This window comes from Leptonotus elevatus, chromosome 3 (genome assembly GCF_054856555.1).
Source record: "Leptonotus elevatus isolate MCC_2025b chromosome 3, RoL_Lele_1.0, whole genome shotgun sequence".
Classification (NCBI taxonomy): Eukaryota; Metazoa; Chordata; class Actinopteri; order Syngnathiformes; family Syngnathidae; genus Leptonotus; species Leptonotus elevatus.
In genome coordinates this window covers 18,464,307-18,486,563 of record NC_141241.1, presented here as the reverse complement: position 1 = coordinate 18,486,563, position 22,257 = coordinate 18,464,307, and the positions used below count along the sequence as shown (strand labels likewise).

The following is a 22,257-nucleotide window of genomic DNA, read 5'->3' as shown; positions in this document are numbered from 1 at the left end:
CTTTACTGATTCTACTTCAGTTGTTGATTTTTTTAGAATATGTTTGCATATTTTGCAAGTCACCATGCTTCCGGTCAAATTTTGGGGTGAAACTGTCACATTACAACAAGTGATTTGACACAGTGTATAGTGTTGTTGTTTTTGAGATTGGTCTTGGTTTCAAGAACATACTTTAATTGTCTCAGTCTTGTCTTGGACTCAAAGGCATTTTTGCTTGGTCTTGTCTTGGTCGAGGACAGGATGGAATCAGAATATTTAAAAAAAAATTTTTTTAACTGGTTTAGGCCAGGCCAGTACTACTGTGATCAGTGAGAAATGCATAATGCCGGTGCTGCACAATTTTTGTAGACAAATTTGTGGAAGAAATGCAACAACAAATTTGCTTGGATTTGAGATTTGTTTCATTGTGCTATTTCAACATTGCTGAATTTGTTTTTGTTGCAAACACAATGCAAACAATACTGTTAATTTTGTTCTGTTTTGTGTGAGTGTGTGTACAGTCTTGGTCTTGGTTGTTGTGCTCCAACACAGTGTTGTAAGCGGACACAAGTTTTGTGATGTTGTATGTGTTGTGTCATAAAACGTTCATGATGAAAAAGTAAAGTTATAATTAGTCAGGTTTCCATTCAATTGTTTCATATTTTTTTAAGCGAATTTATTGATAATTCTCAAAACGGACATGCGACTTATGCCCGTTTCCATCTGTTCTTCTTTTGCGAATATTGAGAAGGGACTCCATAGCCAAAATTAGCATTTTCCTTTTTTCTGATATGCTTCCAAATCCACCCCCTCCAAGCGTAAAAACTTTTTTTTTGCAAATTTATTTCCACATTTCTTGAAAATTCTAATAAAAATGGGTGGATGGAAACCCCACTATTGTTAACACACAGTAGTTGACATAACATTTTTGCTTTACGCTTTGTGCCTTGTTCTTTACTTACTGAATGAATATTTTAAGGCTAGCTAGGACAGCTGAAGCTAGCTAATCACATCCACAACAATCTTATTTTCATATTCTCAAACCAATACAAATGTTTGAAGACTGATTTGTTGGTTGGGCATCTTACCGCCAACAACGGGCCAGTTAAAAGTCTCCTGTAAATTTGCTGCTGGTAAGACAAGATGCCAAAAACATGCTTTAAACATCAATACGGAATAGTGAAGTTGATTCATATCCTTATGCAAACATCCCACAGGAAGCCAGGACGTTTACTGTGATTATCTATCTGAATGTTATACCTTTTTCAGACATCAATAATTTAAGTTTTAAACCTTGCTTACTTTCCCTGGTCGGGTCAAAACCAAGAGCTACAAGACACTCACAGTGGGATCGACGTGTGGTTTTATGGAATCTGACGATGAATTACTTGGCACTCGTGTCAATAAGAGGTTAATGGTATGGCCGGGCAAACACAGCAGGTGAAAGTCAGTCGGCCCCTTTCACCATGAAAGAGGAGAGCGGATAGCAGAGGACAGTTTGCCCCCCAAGGCAAAAGAACGCATAGATGAGTGGTGCACAACATCCACTAATACTTTCCAATTAAGCAGAGGTTGTTTTGCTTGACGCTGAAACATTATCACAGGGAACAATTCATGAGTCAAAGCATTCCAGGCTATATGAGCTTGTAGCCGGGGAACATAAGTCCTTCTCCTTCAATATTGTCAGCTCTATATATATAGAGCCCTTCTCTTTGGGAGCTGACCCTTCCCCTTGTGACTGCTTCGACTCGTCCTCAAGATCACTGGGGCTTTGTCTTGGAGAAAGTGGGCAAGAAGACAACATTTCGTGCACTTATTGATTAGTTTGGCTTGTTAGCTGTCCATTGTTATGGTGTAATCAAGCATGAGGGATGGCAGCCTGTCAAGGATTTATGAACTTTAAGCTCAGCATGATTCTTACGCTTTACCATATAAAGGCATAGTTGGAGCTTATTTTGAGGGGAGAAATTGACTGAGGCTAAGTCACTACAAAAGTTCCAGAACACACTCGATGAACAAACACGGCTGTTTTGTTTGCATTTGAGGCCAAGCTTGTAAAAAGTGTGATTTCTTTCGGAGAAGATGATTCATTTATACATACTTACACCCACACTGAAATGAATAGAACTTCTTATTTTCTCCTCATAAATTGCTTTTATTGTGTCAGCACCGATCTGCTGCTGAGAAAAGCCTTTAGATCAAGTCGCTGTGTGATCCACACGCCAGTATGAGAAATAAAATGCCATACTTGCCGTTAGATATTTTCAAAGAATTATTTCCCCTTTCAGTGATATGAGGAGGTATTGTATGGAGCTTGTCAGGGGAGGGGGTGGGGCCGAGTCAGTTCTCGGCACTCTTTAGCTGCCTGAGCGCAGACCCTCCTTGCTCTGCTAATAAATTATTAACTCCTGCTGACAAATACGGTTATGGAGCCTGCCGCAGATCTGTTGCATTCTTTAACAAGATCGCTGTAGACACATGTTACAGGAGGATGGAGTCTCCATCGCTCTCCCTCCATCCCCTTGTCTTGCTCACGCCTCAGCAGTTTGACTGATGGCTGGAGACTCAAGTAAAAGTGCCTGAGAGACTGAATATTTTAGTGGTAAAATAATGCCACTTGATTTAGTGTGTAATACAAAAGCAGTGCTTTGTTTCACTCTCACACTCCATTGAAGACAAGGCGTTTGTTGGACTCCCGGCTTCGGCTTTTTGGGCGCATTAATAAAAAATACGTCAGTATACTTGTCCCCTAGTGCACACGACCTCCTCTTCCAACTTCCATTTCTCAGCCCCCGATTACAATTGTGATGCACATTCTAAGCATACCTCGCATTTGGGAATTTTCAATTAACACACAAGCCAGGAAAATATTTAATGGCTGATTAAAACTGAAGGCCGAGTCTTGCAACACAAAGAAGGCAACACATCCAAGCACACTAATTGACAGAAGCATGAAGACACAGACAGGTAGACATGCAGGCCAACAGACACACAGACAGGTTTCAGGCAGCTACCTGACTTAGTGGGCTTGTTTGTTCAGCTGCCGAGACACATGACATGAACTTAGGCCACCTTTGTTTCGGCCCACTCTCTGCTCAGGCTGATCTGTCACAGTGCACCAGTGTGTGCATGTGAATGTGCAACACTTCAATAGACAAGTGAATGTTTGTCAGCCACCTACACTGGTCATTTAAAGTAGTTTAAAACACACGCAGGTGACTGTTTACTAGATAAATGCTCAAAATAATTTCGTTAAAAAGTTTAAAAATAGACAGTAAAATTGGTTTTTGAATGATCACTGCATTGCTAAAATAAACAAGAGCAACAAAAAATAGCATTTCAGAATCTAAATGAAAATAATTGAAAAAATGTGAATTGTTACATTATTTGTGAGGTTTTTTTTCCTGGCTGATGGCCCCACTGTCTGGCTGACCCACTGCCCGAGTATCTTGGGGTTTGGCCCAGGCCCCACGCAGGCACAGTTCCAGGCAGAGATCAAGCCATCCATCTGCATTAAACAAAAGATTAGGGACCCCACAGCCTGCTCCAGATCCCTCAGGCAGTCAGGTTGAACGTTGTAGCACAGGTGCACGTCTTGTACAGTAGTTTCAAACACCCAAACCCAACTTCTACTACTTCCTTATAGCCTTGTGCCTTGCATATCACTCATTTTTATACAGCTAATATTAATAAAGTGTCCTTTTGTCACTCTACAGCAGAGTCATGTCTTCCAAGCAAGCCACGTCTCCTTTTGCCACTGTGGTTGATGGAGATGATGCCATGAGCCAGGATCACTTGTCTTGGGAAAAAGAGGAGACGGCTGACGCCCACTGCACACCGCAGCTGCCGCTGCACAATCTGCTCCATGGAAAAGCCCATCCCGATGAAATTCAGCCGCTAAGCAGTGTACCTCCAGAGAGTGACTGGGACAGCTTGGTGTCTGCCCAACAGCGCATGGTGAGACACAATGCAAAACATACAATCGTGCCTGCACTGAGGTTGCCTAAGAACGACCACAAGAACGAATACAAGACTTGAAAGGAAAGAAGCAAACCAAGAGAAGACTGATGTTTGCAAAATTCTGTAAAACTTTTTATTCTTTAGGCTTCAGTTTTAGACTCAAGCACTACAGTATTACTATGCTCCCCTTGGTGTTGCAGATCCGGTCTCAGTGGGCACTCATTGTCCCTGGCTTGTACAAAGAAGCCACTATTCTATCCATAGCTCCAGCCCCTCGGAGTAATGAAACCTCTAAGGTCTGAGCAGCTCTGCCAAATACTAAAGCATCATCTATTCTCAGAGTAAACAGAGAAACGTTTCCCTAAACATTAGCAATGACACAAATCCCAACTGCATCATGGCCAGAAGACTTGGCCTTTTCTGCTTCCCTTGAGCTTGCATTCTTGTTTCTATAAAAGAGGCATGCCTCGTCCTTGGTAGCCGCGTGTTGTTAGCCGGCTTGTTGTGTCGCTGCTAAATCGGCAGTCCCTCTCCAGATGCTGTACGTTCCAAGTGCATAGCTACTTTGATGTTAGCGGAGTGAAGGGCAGAGCGAGCACTTGTGAGCTAGATGCACACAAGAGGCAGGTGGTTTGTCTTTGACAGATGGCACAACAGTAAAGACACCCAGAGGGCCTCTGAAGTAGCTCCGCAGTTGGTCGCAGAGACCCTCAACAACACAGGATTGCAGCACAACACATACAATATGCACACACATACACACATGCTCATGAAAAGGTTCAGTATGAAAATCTCTGAGTGATGTGGGCGTAAGATAATGAAGAACAACTTTGAATTAGCTGCTCTCTGCCGTCCGTCAGCAATGGATGTGCGTGCGGAAACACAAAATATTGGTTCTGGTTCTTCCGGGTCGGGCAAATGTATATATATTTTTAAAATTGCTGTATAAAGTATCTTGATGTAAATATCGACTTTAACGGTGAAATCCGACTAAACTCGAATTTGGGTTACATCGCCAGCGTAGGAACGGAACTGGGCCGTAACTGGAGGACTCCCTGTACTTTTGCTAATGCTAAATATATCTTGATAAGTTACTGGTTGAGAGTTCAACAGCTGTAAATAAGGCAACTCACTCAGCATTATCCAACCTTTTTTGCTCGATGCCGGCAGCTATTGGAAGATACCCGTGCCCCCAGAAAGCTCAGCTCAGCTAAGCTTGTGTTGGTTCTAACTGGCAACCACATTAGGCTATTAGGCTAGTATGATTACATTTCCCTTAGGTCAATTCATCGCTATCAGGGGCTTTTTTTCTCCAGAAAAAAACTTTACATTTAAATACAACATCAAGTGCTTGTGTTGGGATAGTACAATCAAAGCTTTTGGGAGGAAGGGGCAGGGTGGGAATAATAATAATAATAATGCACTTTTTTGGGGGGGAGGAGTGGGGTAAAACCTTGCATACTTGAAGGATTAAGGTGCGTAAATTCATGGGATTTCTTAGACACTAAGGTAATAAGAAAAAATATGACGGGGTTATAAAGGTCTGAATATTAAGAAATTGTTCATTTCAAATAGATAATGTTGCTCTCAAGGGTTGACTGTTTAATGAAAACAACTGAAAATGAAATGCTGAGAGCCAAGGGTGAGAAGAGTGAACCAAAACAAGGTTATGCGAGAGAAAATTATCAAACGAGGGCGTGGCATGATACAGAGGAGAAAATAGAAAGGCATAAGGCGAGAGGAATGAGAGTATGCTGATTACCTGACTCCACTGCTGTGCCATGCGTCTGTGTAGGCTGTGCCCTGAACCCATGCCAGCTGATTAACCCAGCACTCCTCCACTAGCCTCAAGCACTCTCCACTGTCTCTGCCACGCTGCATAATCATCCAACACAAGGTTGGGAGGTGCACAGCGGGTCGGTCAGTCGTGTCACCCTGGCGCTTGGTACCAGACCACCCGACACACCGCTGCAACTCCTAGGGATGAGAGGGATGAGGCCCAGAGCCCACATATATGACTGTTGATTCAATCTCACATTGTCTGTTGGATTTAAAAGCATGTCCTCTCCTTACTAAGAGGGCAAATGTTTAAATCACACCTAACTGTTCCCCTGTTAAAGGCAGAGGCTCCTTGCTGCTTAGCGACCTTCTGCTCCACAAACCATAATTAACACCACCTTCTGTCAGATGTAGCGCTCAGCCGTGGCCCGTGTGCCGACTGTAACCTCACATCTGCAGCGTATCGCTCCCTCTCTCTTCCTCTCTCCCATTCAAGCTGCATCCCATTCTTCCTGTCTCCCTTCATGTGCGCTCGTGCACAGGGAGCACTCAGCCAGCCGGCTAGAGACAAGACCCCAAGTTAAATACTAAACCATGCACAGGTGGGACTGAAAAAACAACAACAGCTTGAGACAGGACACAGATTTACGACGTCTCCAGGCACTCAACCGAGAATTGGTCTGCACTAGAAAATGAACAAATTACACAGCAGTCACCTGAACACAAATGCACACTCAAGAGCAATTTGACAAATTACAGTTGGGAGGTTTCTCTGTCTCGTCTCGGCAGCCGAAGTCAAAGCGTATTATGAATGTACCCTATGCAAGCGTACCTAATCATTTCATCTAAATTTTCCACATCAAATCCTAAATAACAGTGCAGCGAGTTCTATTGAAGACACAAACGCTGCTATATGTAATCACAAAAGCAGCTATTTCACATGTCCAGATCACCATGCATAGAACTGAAGTTGTGTCAGAATTCTCAAAGGAAGAGCCCAGAAAGCACTCATCTCTTGTCATTGTGGCCCCTTTGTTTGTCATACAGGAATCTGACAGCAATAAAGTATGTTCCCTGTACTCCTTCCGCAACAATTCCGCTTCCCCGCACAAGCCTGAGGAGGGGGCACGGGAGCGAGGCGACCTGCTGAGCGCATCAGCGTTTGGAACTCCGGAGCGCCGCAAAGGAAGCCTGGCAGACGTGGTGGACACACTCAAGCAGAAGAAGCTGGAGGAGATGACAAAGACAGAGCAAGACGGTAAGGCCCTCTTCTCCGTTTGTGCTGGTGGTTGAAGAAAAACGCTCCCCGGGATACAGCTTCCGATGTGCCTTTCTGTGATTTCTGACTTTCCTCTTATCTCTCCCTGTGTCAAAGCAATACTGCTTTTTACTTGTCAAATGTTCTCCAAACATACCTGTGTATGAAACATCCATTTTATTGCCAATGCAAAACCATGAGATCCCACCACGAGGTTTCCTGCATCATCTAAGACATCTTCCCATGTTCGTGTCTCCCTGCCACAGCCTGCAGTCTATAAAGCGAACGGTGGTGAAAGAAACAAATATTTGAACAAGCCGCAGAAACACATCCCCCTTCTTAATTAGGGCTGTAGTAATGTAACTACATCCAATCAAATGTTGAACCCCTTGGGGATGCATGTGTCTCATTTAGTGTCTAGGGAGCTCTTAGCTTAAGCACTTCATCAGATGAATAAATTAGACTTCTGTTACCCTAAAAATAATTTTCTCTGCGTCTTTTAAATGTTCGTCTGGTGGTCTTTTTATTACACCGGGCTGGACATATTTTTTCAGGAGAAAAGAATGTTCATATATTTACAGTATATCAGCCTTTGGATTAAACCTTGGAGAAAGAAACAAAACACTCTTCTGCAACGCTTGCACTTCAGATGATGTTTCATACCATACGCGTCTCATCAAGTTGATTTTCAGTCTGAGCACTCTGTGGCAATGCCGGGCGTTATGGTAATGAACCCCAGCTGGTGAAGCCTGTTTGGTGCAGTAAATTTAAATGGTCAAGTGCATCTTGTAATCCAGGGCCGTATGTCATTGCAGGGAGTAGAGGGTGTGCTGGAGTGCCATACAGCTGTTTTAATCTCCTGTTAATAATACAGACTTGGTCTGCCTCATGCACTGTGTATCGCTGCCTCCAAAATAAAGTCCCCTGTCACAGGAAATTAGTTTCTAAGAAGGAGAAATGGCAAATGACAAGAGAGGCACAAAGTTCAGAATACTGTTCCCATGCTGCAGGAACTGAGAGTTTTGGAAAGCACTTGAGGAAACTCCAGTGGTGATGATCAGTGATTACTGTAAAAAAAGGAGGGAGAAGGACTCTCAAGGTATAAGAAAAGGGAACCTCACTGAAAACTAGCAAAATCAAATTGGTACTGTTTATGGAAAGAGCTATAGCTGAAGACTGAAAAGGGCAGGATGGGGAGAACACAAGAAGGTTAGAGAAGCCATTTGTTGTCTTAATGACGCCGCTAATGTGCTGCAAGCAACAGATGAGCTAAATATACCGCTTATCTAAGCATGACAACTGTTGTGTCCAATTCCGCCGCTTTGGTGTCTGTGTGATCGGGATCACCGAGGTCCTCGGAGACTATACCATCTGCTACCATTCTTCTAGGGGCTTCCTTGCCTGGTCAGAACAGTTCATTGGCCTCACACAGTTTGGATTAAGTGTTAAGTTAACATTCTAAGTGTCAAAATGTCATTTTTGTAAAATTATTGGATACCGCTTAGCCTCACAATGAATTTTAATCACTGAGCTGGATTAAAAACAACAGCCTCTGTGCTCAGTAGTGTGCATAATATTACTCGGACATTCCTCTATCTCTATATTTGTACCCTTTTACCCCCGGTATCCTTCCACCCTTCTTTTCCATTGTGGGTCCTTAAAGTGCTTTAAGTGCTTGTGACTGTGCTAATGAATGAAAATGTCCTCCAAGCAGCGCACAACGCATTTAGCTGAATAGTCACCTTTGCTGTAAAAGCCCTATTAGGCGCAGTTGCCAGCAGGGCTAACGATTGTGCCCCATGTTTACTTACTAGCTATTGTAAATGCATTATTTATGGACAAGTCTCCAGACAGCACTCGTCAAGAGTTAAAAATGTCAGGATCAAGTATAAGGGGTTGGGGCGGTTGGGGTGAAGAAAAATAGCTACCATTATAAAAAGTGAAGGTGACCGGGATTTGATTCACATGCAAGTAGAACACTTTTATATAATGTACTAATGTAAGTCTGAATCAATACTCTGCAAGTCAACATAGAAATACTTTGTGTGGGGAATCTTGGTGGGATCAAAGAAAAGGACGGGAAATGACGCTTTTAGCTTCCTGTCTTGGCTCTTAGGGATTTTCTCTCACACTCAGTTGTACTTGTTGAATCATTTGTAGTTCTACGCATACCAGCACTAAACTTGATGAGTTTCTCTTTAGTCATCCTATTCTTGAGTAACATTCAGAGAGGAGTCATGTGTATTAGTTTTGAATCCTTGTGGCCTAAATAATGGTTTGCTCACAAGGACGTCGTTTTAGCCAACTTATTTGCAATCACCGACCAATTTATTTTTAAATATTTATTTAGTTACTTTTTTATTCATTTATTTATTAGCAGCCAACCAAACAGTAGATTGTGATTGCAAACTTCTGAGAAAATAATACCTTAAACCATAGAACATTTGTGACCAGTGTAAGGCAAGCTATTTGGACACCAAAACAAATGTTTTAATTGTACTACTACAATATAAGTGAACTCTTACTTTTAAAATCTTTTGAACAACCTTGCTTAAGACTACTGCAATGTCAATGTCCTACACTAATGTAGTGACATCACTGTGTTATCCTTTTCCTCTCTTAAATTAGGGCATTTTTAGTTATCAAATATCCAATTGATTATTATTTTTTTAAATAGACCACAGCAAAAAAATAATAAAAAATTGTGGGTAAAACAACCTATACTTTACCCTTTGACCTATGCCAATATTTCTTAGCAATATAACCCAAAAAGAATACTTTTTTTTTTTAAGCTTCATCTGTCTTCTCATTTATTTCTTCTATTAAATTCTCTTCACCCACACGCAAACTGACACACATTCACACATACACATGTACTGTTATATTGTATCGCACTGCTAAGAACATGTTGCTAACTAGTGCTATGTTAGCTGTTTGCTAATTAGTCATGATGACCATCTTAGCTGGTGGTTGTTGTATTATCTTTGCGAAATACCTGAATGGTATGTCCTTAAATTGTTCTTTGACGTCTTGGACAAGAGCTTCATATTGGGGTTGCACAAAAAACACACAAATGTATAACAGACTTATGAAGGCTTGATACAGTAGCACACATTTCTCAATGTGTAGCTCTAGGGATTGACACACCTCTGCCCCCTCCTTTGCCATTGTCTGTCACTCCATGTTAATATCAGACAATTAATTTGCACACTTTTTTTTTTATATACATTGTTGAAGGCAGTGATGTCAGTTGCCAGGGGAAATGTAGCTTTCGCGGATGCTTCATTCATGAAAATAGCTCCGCAACTGATGTTGAAAAGTGTCGCACCCACGCTACTGAGTACTGTCAACTAGTAATGCCGCTACTGCCCAAATATGATTTGTTACCTCCATTACATTCAGTAATATGTGTTGTGAACGTGTCCACATTGGACCCATCTCTGCCTTTATGCCACACTCTGCTATTTGTAACTGTAATCCCCTTGGTGCGATTGTGTATTATCACTGTATAATGACTGTGCACTAGGCTGAGTGATCATCATTGTGCGGTCATTATGCTCTATTACGACAGGCATGTAATGAGATTCGGGGCTGTGGGAAAGCTTTGGGAAGAGAATAGTTTGGGCGCTGATTAGCGCTGATCAACTCTCGACTCTGTTGCAACACTTTCTCCATCAGTGTCGCGACCCCTGCTGAGTCCACACGCAGCCTCCCAGGAAATTGACTGCAGGTGCAACATAACACCAGCAGGTTTATTTTAGGGTAATTTAATTAGTTTGGAATGCTAATGAATTCAATAAAAAAAATCAATAAAAATAAAGGCTTAATATTACAAAACTAAATCTGATATTCCGCAAAATGCAGTGTATATTCGATATGATCAAATGCTCATTCCCTTGCCCCAGACAGACTGATGCACTTTCTCCCCTCCTCTCCTCCTTCCCTCCCTTCTCCCCTCTCATCTCATCCCAGCTGCCGTGTCATCTGCTTCTGCTTTATCCCACCTAATTAATAGGAATCTTTGTTATAATGATCTGAGCATGAGCCTCTGACTCCATGCATATGCAATGAGGGTTCGAGAATCCAGTTGCCTTGGTTGCAGATTTTGAGGCCTTCTTCAGCCACGTAGCTGTTTGTGTTTCCTCTGGGTGCAGCATCCTACTGCTTAGGTCGGGACCTTCCTGGCAGGACTCAAGCGCACGCTGGCCAAATACCAGTCAAGCATTTTCCCATCCCCTTTAATAATACGCTGCTCATTTTTTCATCCAGATCTTTCAGCCATGGATATTGATGCAAGTAATCTGTTTGATTAAATACTTGCTACAGGTTTATGTCTGCTACAGCAGAGCGGCCTAATGAATTATTTTATTTTTTTGTGCATATGTGTGTGTGTTCTCTCTTGGCCCGTGGCACGGTGCGCCAGCCCAGCGGAGCAGCGCTCTGGTCTGTCACTTTTGTTTGAATAGGTAATGCAGATCTGTTCAGGCTGAAGAGACATGAGCTGGAATCGCTTGTTAGGACATATGATCAAAAGCCGCACTCTGCTCTCTGCCAATCAACCCTCTTGTCACCCTGTGAAGCAGACGTTAAATAGATTTTTCGGCTGTACGGCGCGGGCAGTCTGCCAGTCTGACATTTGAACTTGGAAAAAAAAAAAGCCCAGTAGCCAGCCCCTTACTCTGTCCTTTATCTCATCTGATCGCAGCAGCCTTCTTCCAAAGTTTTGCCCCTTGACAGTAGTCCCTTGAAACTGCGTTTTTTTGTTTGTGTTTTTTATGAAGGAAAAGTAACACTTCATAATATTATACTTGAGAAAAATGTAAAGTCAAATTATGCATCGGATTTATATAGCGCTTTTCTAGACACTCAAATACACTTTACAATAGAATGGATACATTAATTATGCACTCACGCATTCACACTAAGTAAGCCACAGCTGCCCTGAGGCAGGCTGATGGAAGTGTGGCTGCCAGTGTGCGCCTACGGCCCCTCCGACCACCACCAAACTTTCGCACCTTCCATGCACCAGTGTGAGTAGCACTGGAGGCAATGTTTGTGAAGTGCCTTGCCCAAGGACACAAAGACACATGAATTGGGGCGAGCAGGGATCGAACCGCCAATCTTCTGGTTACTGATCGACCGTCTCTACACCCATGGCCGCCACTTCAAAACCATACAGTAATTAAAACAGAACGTAAAGAATAAAACCGTTTATGCTGCACTTCGTTTCATTGTGTTGCTCCTTCTAGTGTGCTGTCTTTTTTTTTTGGTATTGTTATATTATCTGTCTACATTGCTCCGCTGCTTGAGTTAAAATAGCGCAATACCAATGCTAACTGTCAACATTAGCATATCATTTACACAGCCTTGTGCTCAGAGTGCACAGTTGTCATCGATATAATTAAATCGATAAACCAATTAAAAAGGAATTTAGCTATTACATTCCTTCCTATGTATTTACTTTCACGTTTGCGTCATTCCGGAACTAGAACTATACTTCCTGCTTCCATGTCTAAGGATCATGGGAAATGTAGTCAGACCCAACGCGAGCTGAGCACTTTTGTGTTTTTTGACTTTCAGTTTCACAAACAAAGTTTTCCTTCCCGCCTCAAAAAAGTGCTTGCATTCAACGGTCAATAGTTGCGTTAAGAAGCAAACAAAAGCACGTATTGTACTCACTCGTGTTCGGCAATTGACTCGAGGTGTGTTCAATGATAACTCACACAGACTTCTCAAATATCCATAGAAATACTTATTCAGTGCACCAAACAGCAATGACTAATATGCGAGAACATTGCAGGGAGTATGTGGAAACATTTTATAATTGATTTGATACACCAAAATCAGAGTTGCAGATGATAACATTTTTTTCGGGGGAACTACATTGCCTCAACACTGAGATCGAACAAAAAAAGTTGAATAATGATGAGTGCATTGCATTGTTTAGTGTTGCTGAACTGTCAATCAATATAGCACTTAGCATTTAGCTAACATAATAACACAAACAGTCACCAGAATGACCATCAATTAAATTTGGTCTAAATCAGGGGTGTCAAACTCCATTTAATTCAAGGGCCACTTTCACTCAAATTTTAAGTGGGCCAGACCCGTCCATCTGTCCGTGGCCTCATAAGCTATAAATATATGACAGGTGAAAAATAATTTTCCTTTTTTTTGGGGGGGTGCAAATAATTACACATAATATTCCTATTTATTTTTAGTTTATTGCAGAGTAATGGGAAATTTCTAAGCAAAAATGAGCACACAATATTTGCATCAAATCCAATTTCCATTTTCCTGAAAAACTGAGGTTTGTGTTAGACCTGTTCTGGCCCACGTGCCGTATGTTTGACATCCCTGGTCTAAATAGTTCCTGGTGGGAATTTATTGCATGCAGTATTTGATTTTCAAAAAAAATTGTAGTGTCCCAGTTTTTAATTTTGAAAATCTGGTCACCCTAATTTTACATTAGATGCTAGCATTAAGTTAGCAGGGCAACATTTTTTTTTCCTTTTAATACACAACACATAATTGTCTTTGTTTTATGTATAGTTTAACAGTAAACTTCAACTCGGAGCGACACTAACCAACTTGTGAAGGCTCGTGTCTGGAAAAGCTTCAAATTTGTGTCACTCGTATTATATGTCAACCTCACTTAATCTAACCTTTGTCCATTTTTTTCATCTGCCTCCCAGCCTCGCTCTCTGGTGACAAAGTTGCTCCTGTGCCAGGCAGAGATCAGAGCCCAGGGCTAAACGGAGGGTGTATGGGCTAAACAGAGTGCCCGGTCCCCTCCTGAATTATGTATTGACGATCCGTTCCAAAGCAGATCCCTCACACAACACACACCGACGCCGTCCCCGCAGGTTTCGCTTTACACAAGCGAAGATATAGATTTTGTTGCCCCTTTCTGCCGCTGTCTTCGTCATTCACATGACAAAACAAGCAGCTGCTTCTTCACTGTGCCATTCTTTGCATTCAAGATCACCTTCCCCAGTTCTCATATTCCGATTAGTCAACAGTAGCAACTGCTGGGGAGCATTCCAGGGGCCATCTTCCCGGGTTTCAGCTGTTCAGTGCATCCCCCTTGCACCCGCGCGGCACAAAACTCCCATTGTGATCCTGGCCATTCTGGCTGCACAGGAACCCCTTGATAGGAGGAAACGGGTGTTTCTTCCAGACAAATCACAGCCAGAATTACACAGAGGCTTGTTTGTCCTCACACACAACACACACACACACACTCGCATTCACGCCCGAGTCCTAGGTAGACCTCGTCAATTGCTTATCAAGTCTAGTTAATTATATCACTACTCGCCCAGTGGGGACCTTGTGTTTTGTTCCGCGAAGAAAAATAGCAGCAGTATCACTTTGACTGTTTTATTTGACATGGCAGCATTTGGAGAGGTGCAATGATGGTGAAATGCTGACACATAAGAAGGCAGAGGCCATTAATGCGGCTATATTTGTCAGTAGGCTGTGAAACCTCCCTCTCCATTGAATAAATAATAGCTGGCTTTAGCCAGTGAAACGGGGCACGACAGGGATGAGAAACAATCAAACTCCAAATTGTTTGAAAGAAGAGGAGGAGGTGACATTTTGTGAGAACAGTGTATACGTATGCATGCGGTCCGTCGTGCCAGCTCAGTATCGCCGCCCTAGCTGTGGCATTCAGCTCTCCAACATTGTTCACATACAAAGGAGCCGGTGTCATCTGACCAGGGATCAAAATAGTTGACATGTAACCCACACCCTGGGCACACACGGCCCGCGCGACTCGCTAATGATTTCAGAGCACATCGCCGGCTTGTTCTGTAAGTCGCAGGTACGTCAGCCATGCGGCGCGCAGATCCGCCTTGACACCAGCAGACATGACAACCAGTGTACATGCGGCCTATTAACATATTTGCATTGTTTTCCTCCTTGCCGCAATCACGCGCGTCAAACAAAGAGACTCTTTAATCCGTCGGGTTGAAACAAGTGTTTCTTCCCACTCTGCGCTTTTTCTTTTCCTTCTCCTTGTTCAGTAACATTACAAATGACAGGAGATGAGACGAGCGCGTCAGACCAAATGAATAGAAACGTGTTTTATTGCACTGTATAGCCTGAGTGGCAATGACTGTAATTATCTGACAAATGTCGTCTTTTTTTGTATTGGTCGCAATCATATTTGTCTGCTCCAGTCCACTGCCTACGAGGCTTTAATCAAATGCATATCATCAACTTCCAATGGTGAGCAGTAACTTGTGATATAGCTGACATAGCACTTTTCTTAATATTCCCAACTTATCATAACATTGGAAAACAAAACTGTACTCACCCTGAATGGCAAATTTTGTCTGAAATAAAAAATTTTTGGTGCCGTTTGCTTGTGGCAATGCTGAAAATACATATGCCGAGCAACTTAAAGGGATACTTTACACATTTACACTATTTTCAGCAATAAAAAGTTCATATTTCGTATGTAACTAATTTGATAACGTCCACATTTTTCATGTACAATTAATATCTTTAAAAACACATGCTGTCGAATGAAAATGACTGCTCAAAGCTCAATTAAAAGTCAATCATGGCTCCGCTGTTTTCTGGGTCAGGTCATGTGACGTTTGCCAGCTGAGACGTTATTGGTCGTTACCTGAGCCCTGATCACACGGGATGCGATTTTCAGTCGACAGCAAGTTGCAAAATGTGTTTTTAAAGGTATTAATTGTACATGTAAAATAAGGTTATCAAATTCATTTTAGAAAACGTATTCAACTGCTTAAAATGGCTAAATAAGTCAAATATGCCTTTAAAATGTGTATTGACCACATGTTTTCAATGTGATTATTGTTGCACTGAAACCTATTTTGAGTAACTGAAAGTAACAGGAGTGACTTTTTAGCATTCAATTAGCATTTAGCTACATTAGAAAATAGCCACTTAGCTTTTAAGCTAGTAGCAAGTTGACATAGCACATAACAGAGATTCAACTAATTGTATGTTAAAAAAATAATAATTTTGGAAACTGGACTGAGCTGAGATTTTAACAACTCCCAGTTGAAATATAATCCACTCAGCTTTTTAAGGACCATGTGATTTTTTTTTTCTTTTCGAAATGATTGTGTAAAAACCTGGGAACACACATAGCTTCCCGCCAAAAAAAATGTAAACATAATAGGATAAGGAGTGGCGTGAATATGTGAAAAGTAGAACATTTCTAAAGGATTTGAATTAGGGATGAGCGAGTACCGATACCAGGTGTTGGCATCGGACTGATACCTGATCAAATTTCAAGGGCGCTCGCGATGACAATCAATACCAGCATTGGCCTTTCTCGTGGACGTTTTACTGTGAGGAAGAAGACAGAAAATTAGAAGAAAAGAAAATTGCCATTAATTTAATGCAATTTTAATTAAGGAAAATGCTCTATTATGATATATAGGTCTTTCTTCAAAATGATCTGTCATTCTTTTTTGTGTGGGAATTTTTACTTTCAAAAGTACTAGTGGTATCGGTACTTGGAATCGATATTGGTGACTACTCGTACTGGTATCTGAAAAAAAGCGGTATCAAACGTCAAATTTCATGGTAAAGTCAAATTTTAGCAATGCTATTTTACCAGTGTTGAAGTGAAAATGTAATTTAAATTTATATTTTAAATGGAATTTAATAAACATGTAAACCAATCAATCGTATTGCATTTTAATTCCATGACACCGCTACGGTGGAACGGCCCTTTTGCTTTAAAAAAAAAAAAATCATGATTGAGATGCTTTTATTGCCAATATTTATGTATCCAGTTTTCCCGAGTGAGCTCAGTCCACCCCGAGAAACAAAGTGGTCTGCCTGTCTTCGATTGTCGTCATGGCTCAATCTCCTGCAGAAAGGCAACCGGCCAATTAAAGAGGGAAATACAGTTTGCATTTGTTACTTGATACTGTAGTATCTCACCCCTAAATGAATGAAAATCTGGTGTGGAAAAAAAATTCTACTTTTTATATTTCTTTGCAGAAGGCTTTCATGTTCACACTTTGTGTTTCAAATGTTGCTTGTGGTATGATCATGCACACAGAGATTTTGGTACATACTCCTCTTATTGAACATTAATTATAAAAAATATTGACCTTTGGTCTTACGCTAAAGTAAACAGAATGCGTGTATCCTGAATTCTGGCATCTCTGTAAACAAACTAAGATTTAGATTGAATAATTACCTTTTAACTACTTTTTAAAAGAAAATGAACTGTGGTAGAAATTCAATACGCTTTCGCCTTGACTTGAGTTCGTTTTCTAAAGAGAATTTGAATGTACTGTTAAATACGAGAATGTTCCCACCCACACAGGCTTTTCTAGTATTACAAGTGGTCGTCTCCATGTTGTAATGTAATTGGCTAGTTTCTTTTAATACCTGATGTTACGGTTCAATCTTGCACACGTCGTCCAGCGTTTATGAGGAAATAAAGTTTTGGTGTCCATACAAGATACTTGGCATGGCTGCAAATTGTAATGCATTCATGTGGATCCTATTAGTCTCTTTTTTGTCCTTGTAGAGTCAGGCAGCCGTTAATTTACTAAATCGCACTGAACGGCCATGATCACAGCGCTTGACGCTTTTCCTCACACAGCTATTAACATAGATGAATAAATGGGAATGTTTTTCCAGCATTGATTAGTTGGCGAGTGTATATTTGACAGTTAAATTGCAGGGCACCCAAAAAAATAAAAATAAAATAAAAAAATCTCTCCATTGCATGGCACCCGGTAATTACATTTTTGTACTCAATTATATTAATTTATTACAGTGTGTGGACCCAAATGTTTACTGACATCAAATGGAAATTATACATTTAAATCAAGTCCATGTTGTGTTCATCTTGGAAAGTGATGATGATCAGCACTGTAAGTAATGTCGACCACTATTGAGTAACCAAGCACACGATCACACTTTATCATATTATGAAAAAATCAAATTAGCTCTGTAGAGATTTGGTTTTAACATTATGCTTTATTTGATTGTCATTATTGATACACTTCAAGTCAATTGACTTGACTTTTTATAATTAGACATTTATAAAAAAAAAAAACTTTCTTTTCTTCCATGATTGTACTGATTAGGGCCCGACCAAAGTGAAGATTTTTAAGGTCGAAACAGATTTGGCAAAATTAAAGTCTGCTAACCAATTAATTAGCTGATTACTTTAAAAGATACAATTAACCAAACAGGGCTCCTCGATTATGGAAAAAATAATACAAATAACAATCTCATTGATTGATTATTGTGGTAATAATTGAAATCACGATTATTCAAACGATTATTTTTTGGTACAAAACAGGAAAATGTTTAAACATTTAAAAATATTACGGCAAATAAAATTATTTGAAACACTATATATATATATGTGAGTTCCTTTTGGAGCTTTATGAAATTAAATTTTAAAATAAAAAGGTGCAAATATATAAATGTATACAACTCAAAATGAGTATTAATAAAAAAAATTTTTTTTAAGATTATGCCATTTTTATTTTATTTTGGAGTGTAATGATTGAAATTGTAATTGGATTTTGATTAATTGCACAGCCCTGTAACAAAATAACTTCTGTTTTGGTCTCTTAACACTTACAACAATAAAGTTATGAATTATAGGCAAATTTAACAGTTCTGCAATACTATGCAATTTAGTATTTTGTAAACAACAGAGAGAAAAATCTGCAAAAATCGGCTGATTATTTTGGCTGATTTTTGGGGGGGACGAGGGTAAATTATGAATATCATTATATTTGTGTTATTCTGTAATGTGTTAATGCGTGAAAAAAATATATCCTAAAGAGCTAATCAGCCGATTAATCGGCCGGGCCGTGGTGTTGACTGCTGATGCTCACCGCATCGGAATAGAGAGGCGAGTGGAAGAAAAGTTGATTTGGCTCTCGCAGCATTTAATGGGCCTAGTTCTTAAAAGTGACCTTGTGGGGTGGAGAGCGGAGCAGCACAGCAGCAGCTCCTTCCAGCTGCACACATGGCATCCATCGGGGGCACAATCACGCACAGTCCCAACACCTCAGGCTCGGACATATGTTGAGTTTTATTTCATTCTTCTGACATTAATCCTATTCACCAGCTGTTCTGCCAGCTGCCACTCTCCGGCTTAAGGGGAGATTGCAGTTTTGGGGGCTCTGAGTACTGGTTTATCTTGGCTCCTTGTAGCCTCCTCGCAAAGTTTTGATTGCATCTTTTTCTTTTCGTGTCCTCTTGCAAATTCCGTGTTCCTTGAGTTGAAAACTTCCCTTCAATCTTTTTTATGGATTTGTTTGCATATGTCCAGAAGGCTTCATGCTAATGTACCTTTGAATCAGTGTTCACGTCTTGCCTACTTATAAAGTATATGCTCTGACAAAAAAATACTTTAAAAGCCTGTAAAGTGAATTCAGATATTTGTTATTAATACATGATAGAACTTCAGTGCCGTTGTTCTCATCAGCGGTTATCTAGGGAAATTGTGACATGCAGTTAAATAGCTGCTTTAGAGTGCCTCGTTGTCAGTCTTGAGTCACACGTGCACGTCACGCTGAAAAAGGCGGAAAAGCAAGGGGGGGGGGATTGGGGTTAATGTTATCATAATTGTTTTAATACAATCCAACTTGATTTCCAGGCTTTAGGTTGGTGTGGCCAATTTAGAGTGCCTTGTTGTCAGCTGTGAGTACAGTCACACCGCAGGTGAGCGAGTTAAAAACATATTTTTTTTAAAGCCTGACATGACAGCGGCTTTAGAGCGCCTTGTTGTCACAACCAATTGGGACACCCCTGAGATTTTAATATTCACTTTACAGGTACTTTGAAGGAAGAAAAACGAGACAATGTGCCAACGCTCAGCACTGCTCAGAACGCAGCTCATACATCTTTTGCCGTCAAACTGTATTTCTGGCCATGGCCTCAGCCTGTACCGTTATGATTATTGACATATTGGGTCCGACATAAGTCACATTTATGCGCATTGTCTGGAAGCACACTCAAGTGTTCTCAATGTCATTTCTGCTGAGGTACGAGCGGGCGGGCTGCGAGCACGGGCCGCAATGAATTGATCATTGCTCACTGCTCACTTTAATAATTCAAGCCTGATTGCCAGCGAGTGCCGCAGTAAAATGGATCGGGAGAAGTCACATGATGCTCGGCGCAGGAGGTGAAGCCTCCTGGGGATGCTTAATTCATATGTGCTTGATAGACACGTGTATTTAGAGGGGTCGGGCTGCTGCGTCTGTGTATACGGCCTCTCCAAATGGCCAGGTCACCGCTACGGGATTAACACCTTGCTCACTTGAAGGCACGGGAGAAGGGGGGCGGCTTACACTGAGTATTGTACCGTCGAGAAACGGCTTAAGCGAGCTAAAAACTGCTTCTTCAATGGCAGACATATTTACCTCTGCTGAGGTAAATGTGTTTTTACTTTTACTAATTAGCCTCGACTCAAGTCATGCAAATTGGTGGCTATGAAGATGGTGCAGATCCAAATTGGGATCATTCGGCCTTGACGGTGGCCTGTGTAGCATTCTGGCGGGTCGTTTACACTCGCGCCACCGAGATTTCCAAACCCCTCATAAAAACCGATTGAGAAAGTTCGCAAAATTATTTTAGCCTTAGTTCACGTGCTTAAAACACAACATGCTTAATCTGTCATGATCATTTTGAGTGCTTCCCATACCTTCTGACACAATGGACTATTCCATGTGCAGACTGATTTAGAAAAAGGGGAGCAAAACAATCTTGTTGGCGCATTGTGAATAGTAACAGTACATTTTGTAGAGTAAATTTTGCTCTAAAAAAGGCTATATTCGGGCCCAGTCTAAACAGAGTTAACTTTACACTTGGAACAGAATATATATATATATATATATATATATATATATATATATATATATATATATATATAATCTCTCAAGGGTTGGCACGGGAGACAGCTACTCTACCACTTGAGCTATGCAAAGCCTGCTGTTCATTAACGTTGCGAGTCCAAATGGAGACCAAAAATGGTCTTGATGGTGCGAGGAGTCCAACTGACACCAGCGATTTATAGTGTTCTCTCATTTTCCGCTGGGGTTAGGTTCCCATAAAAAAAACCGCAATAAATGAAAGCGGCGAAATAGTTAGCTTTATGATTTAAATGTTTTAAGGCTCTAAAATCCCTCACCACGCAGTTTATACATTTTTCTTATCAGGGCATTTACATTTTCTCACCTTTCTCTATTGTTTTAACATTCTCAATGCTCAAACCTTCATAAATTTTATAAAATAGGTACATTACTATAGAAAAAAAACCATGCAAAATTGCACCAAAAAAAAATCTGCTTTACAGTGAGGCCGCGGCAAGGGAACCACGATATAGCGAGGGAACACTGTACTAAGTAGTCGTGGCATGGCTCAGCAGGTAGAGTGACTGTCTTCTAAAACTGAAGGTTCTGCAATCGTTCCTCAACCCTTGAGTGATTTTTATTATTATTATTATTTTACTCTCTTCCAAGTGTAAAGTTTACTCTTTTTAGACTGGGACCAAATATAGTCAAATAAACTCTAGGAAATTTACTGTGTTAGCGCACACGTCGGCGATGAAATGTCATATTGAATATTAGCAATTGGAACCAAAAATGTGTTAATTTCATCACATGTATTTATGAAATTTGTCCCGGCGAACCCCGGACCCGCCGTGATATTGTCAGAACTTGGTCAATGCGTTGAGATGATTTACCAAATAATAACCCTAAAGAAAGATGTTAAGAATTTTTCTAGCACAAGAAGTAAGGACACTTTAGTTGCTGATGAAAAAAAATAATTTTGAAAACCTTTGCATTATATAGCCAATGAAGATAACTTATAGTGTGTGAACAGTGAAACATTACCAAGGAAAGAGACTGATATACAATTTATAATAAAAAAACAACAAAAAACTGTGAGCTCGTGGTTGATAAACAGAGCCGCATATCAAATAAAGCCGGGAAGAAACGGAACGGTAGCGTTCCTGAGATGAGGCACATCCCGTTGGATGAGGCCGCCTATTCATAGCAAGTGTTTACGTGAGCCAACTGGATATTCCAGAGGTGAGGAACATTCGATGTTCACCGAGCGGAATAATGATTAGGTCTCAGTTAAGGTGCAGGTGCTCCACAATAGTCTGCCATGTCTCAAGGAGGTGGACCTTTTTACGTATGCATGCCAGAACAAGTAATTACATCTTTGGAAGCGCAAATTATTTAACTGCAGCGAAAAAGTCGTCTTGAAACGGTAGAGGTTATTAAAAGTGTTGAAAACGTGGA

General features: G+C 40.8%; 1 protein-coding gene across 4 annotated transcripts in view; it reads left to right on the top strand.

The window, feature by feature from the left end:
• sox6 (SRY-box transcription factor 6) overlaps nt 1-22,257 on the top strand; it is a 158,724-nt gene that overhangs the window by 47,153 nt on the left and 89,314 nt on the right. For all 4 annotated transcript variants that reach the window (XM_086071359.1, XM_086071361.1, XM_086071360.1 and 1 more), the window contains 2 exons: nt 3,696-3,936; nt 6,766-6,976. In XM_086071359.1, the coding sequence (XP_085927485.1) occupies nt 3,696-3,936; nt 6,766-6,976 (452 nt within the window). The remainder of the gene's footprint in view (nt 1-3,695; nt 3,937-6,765; nt 6,977-22,257) is intronic.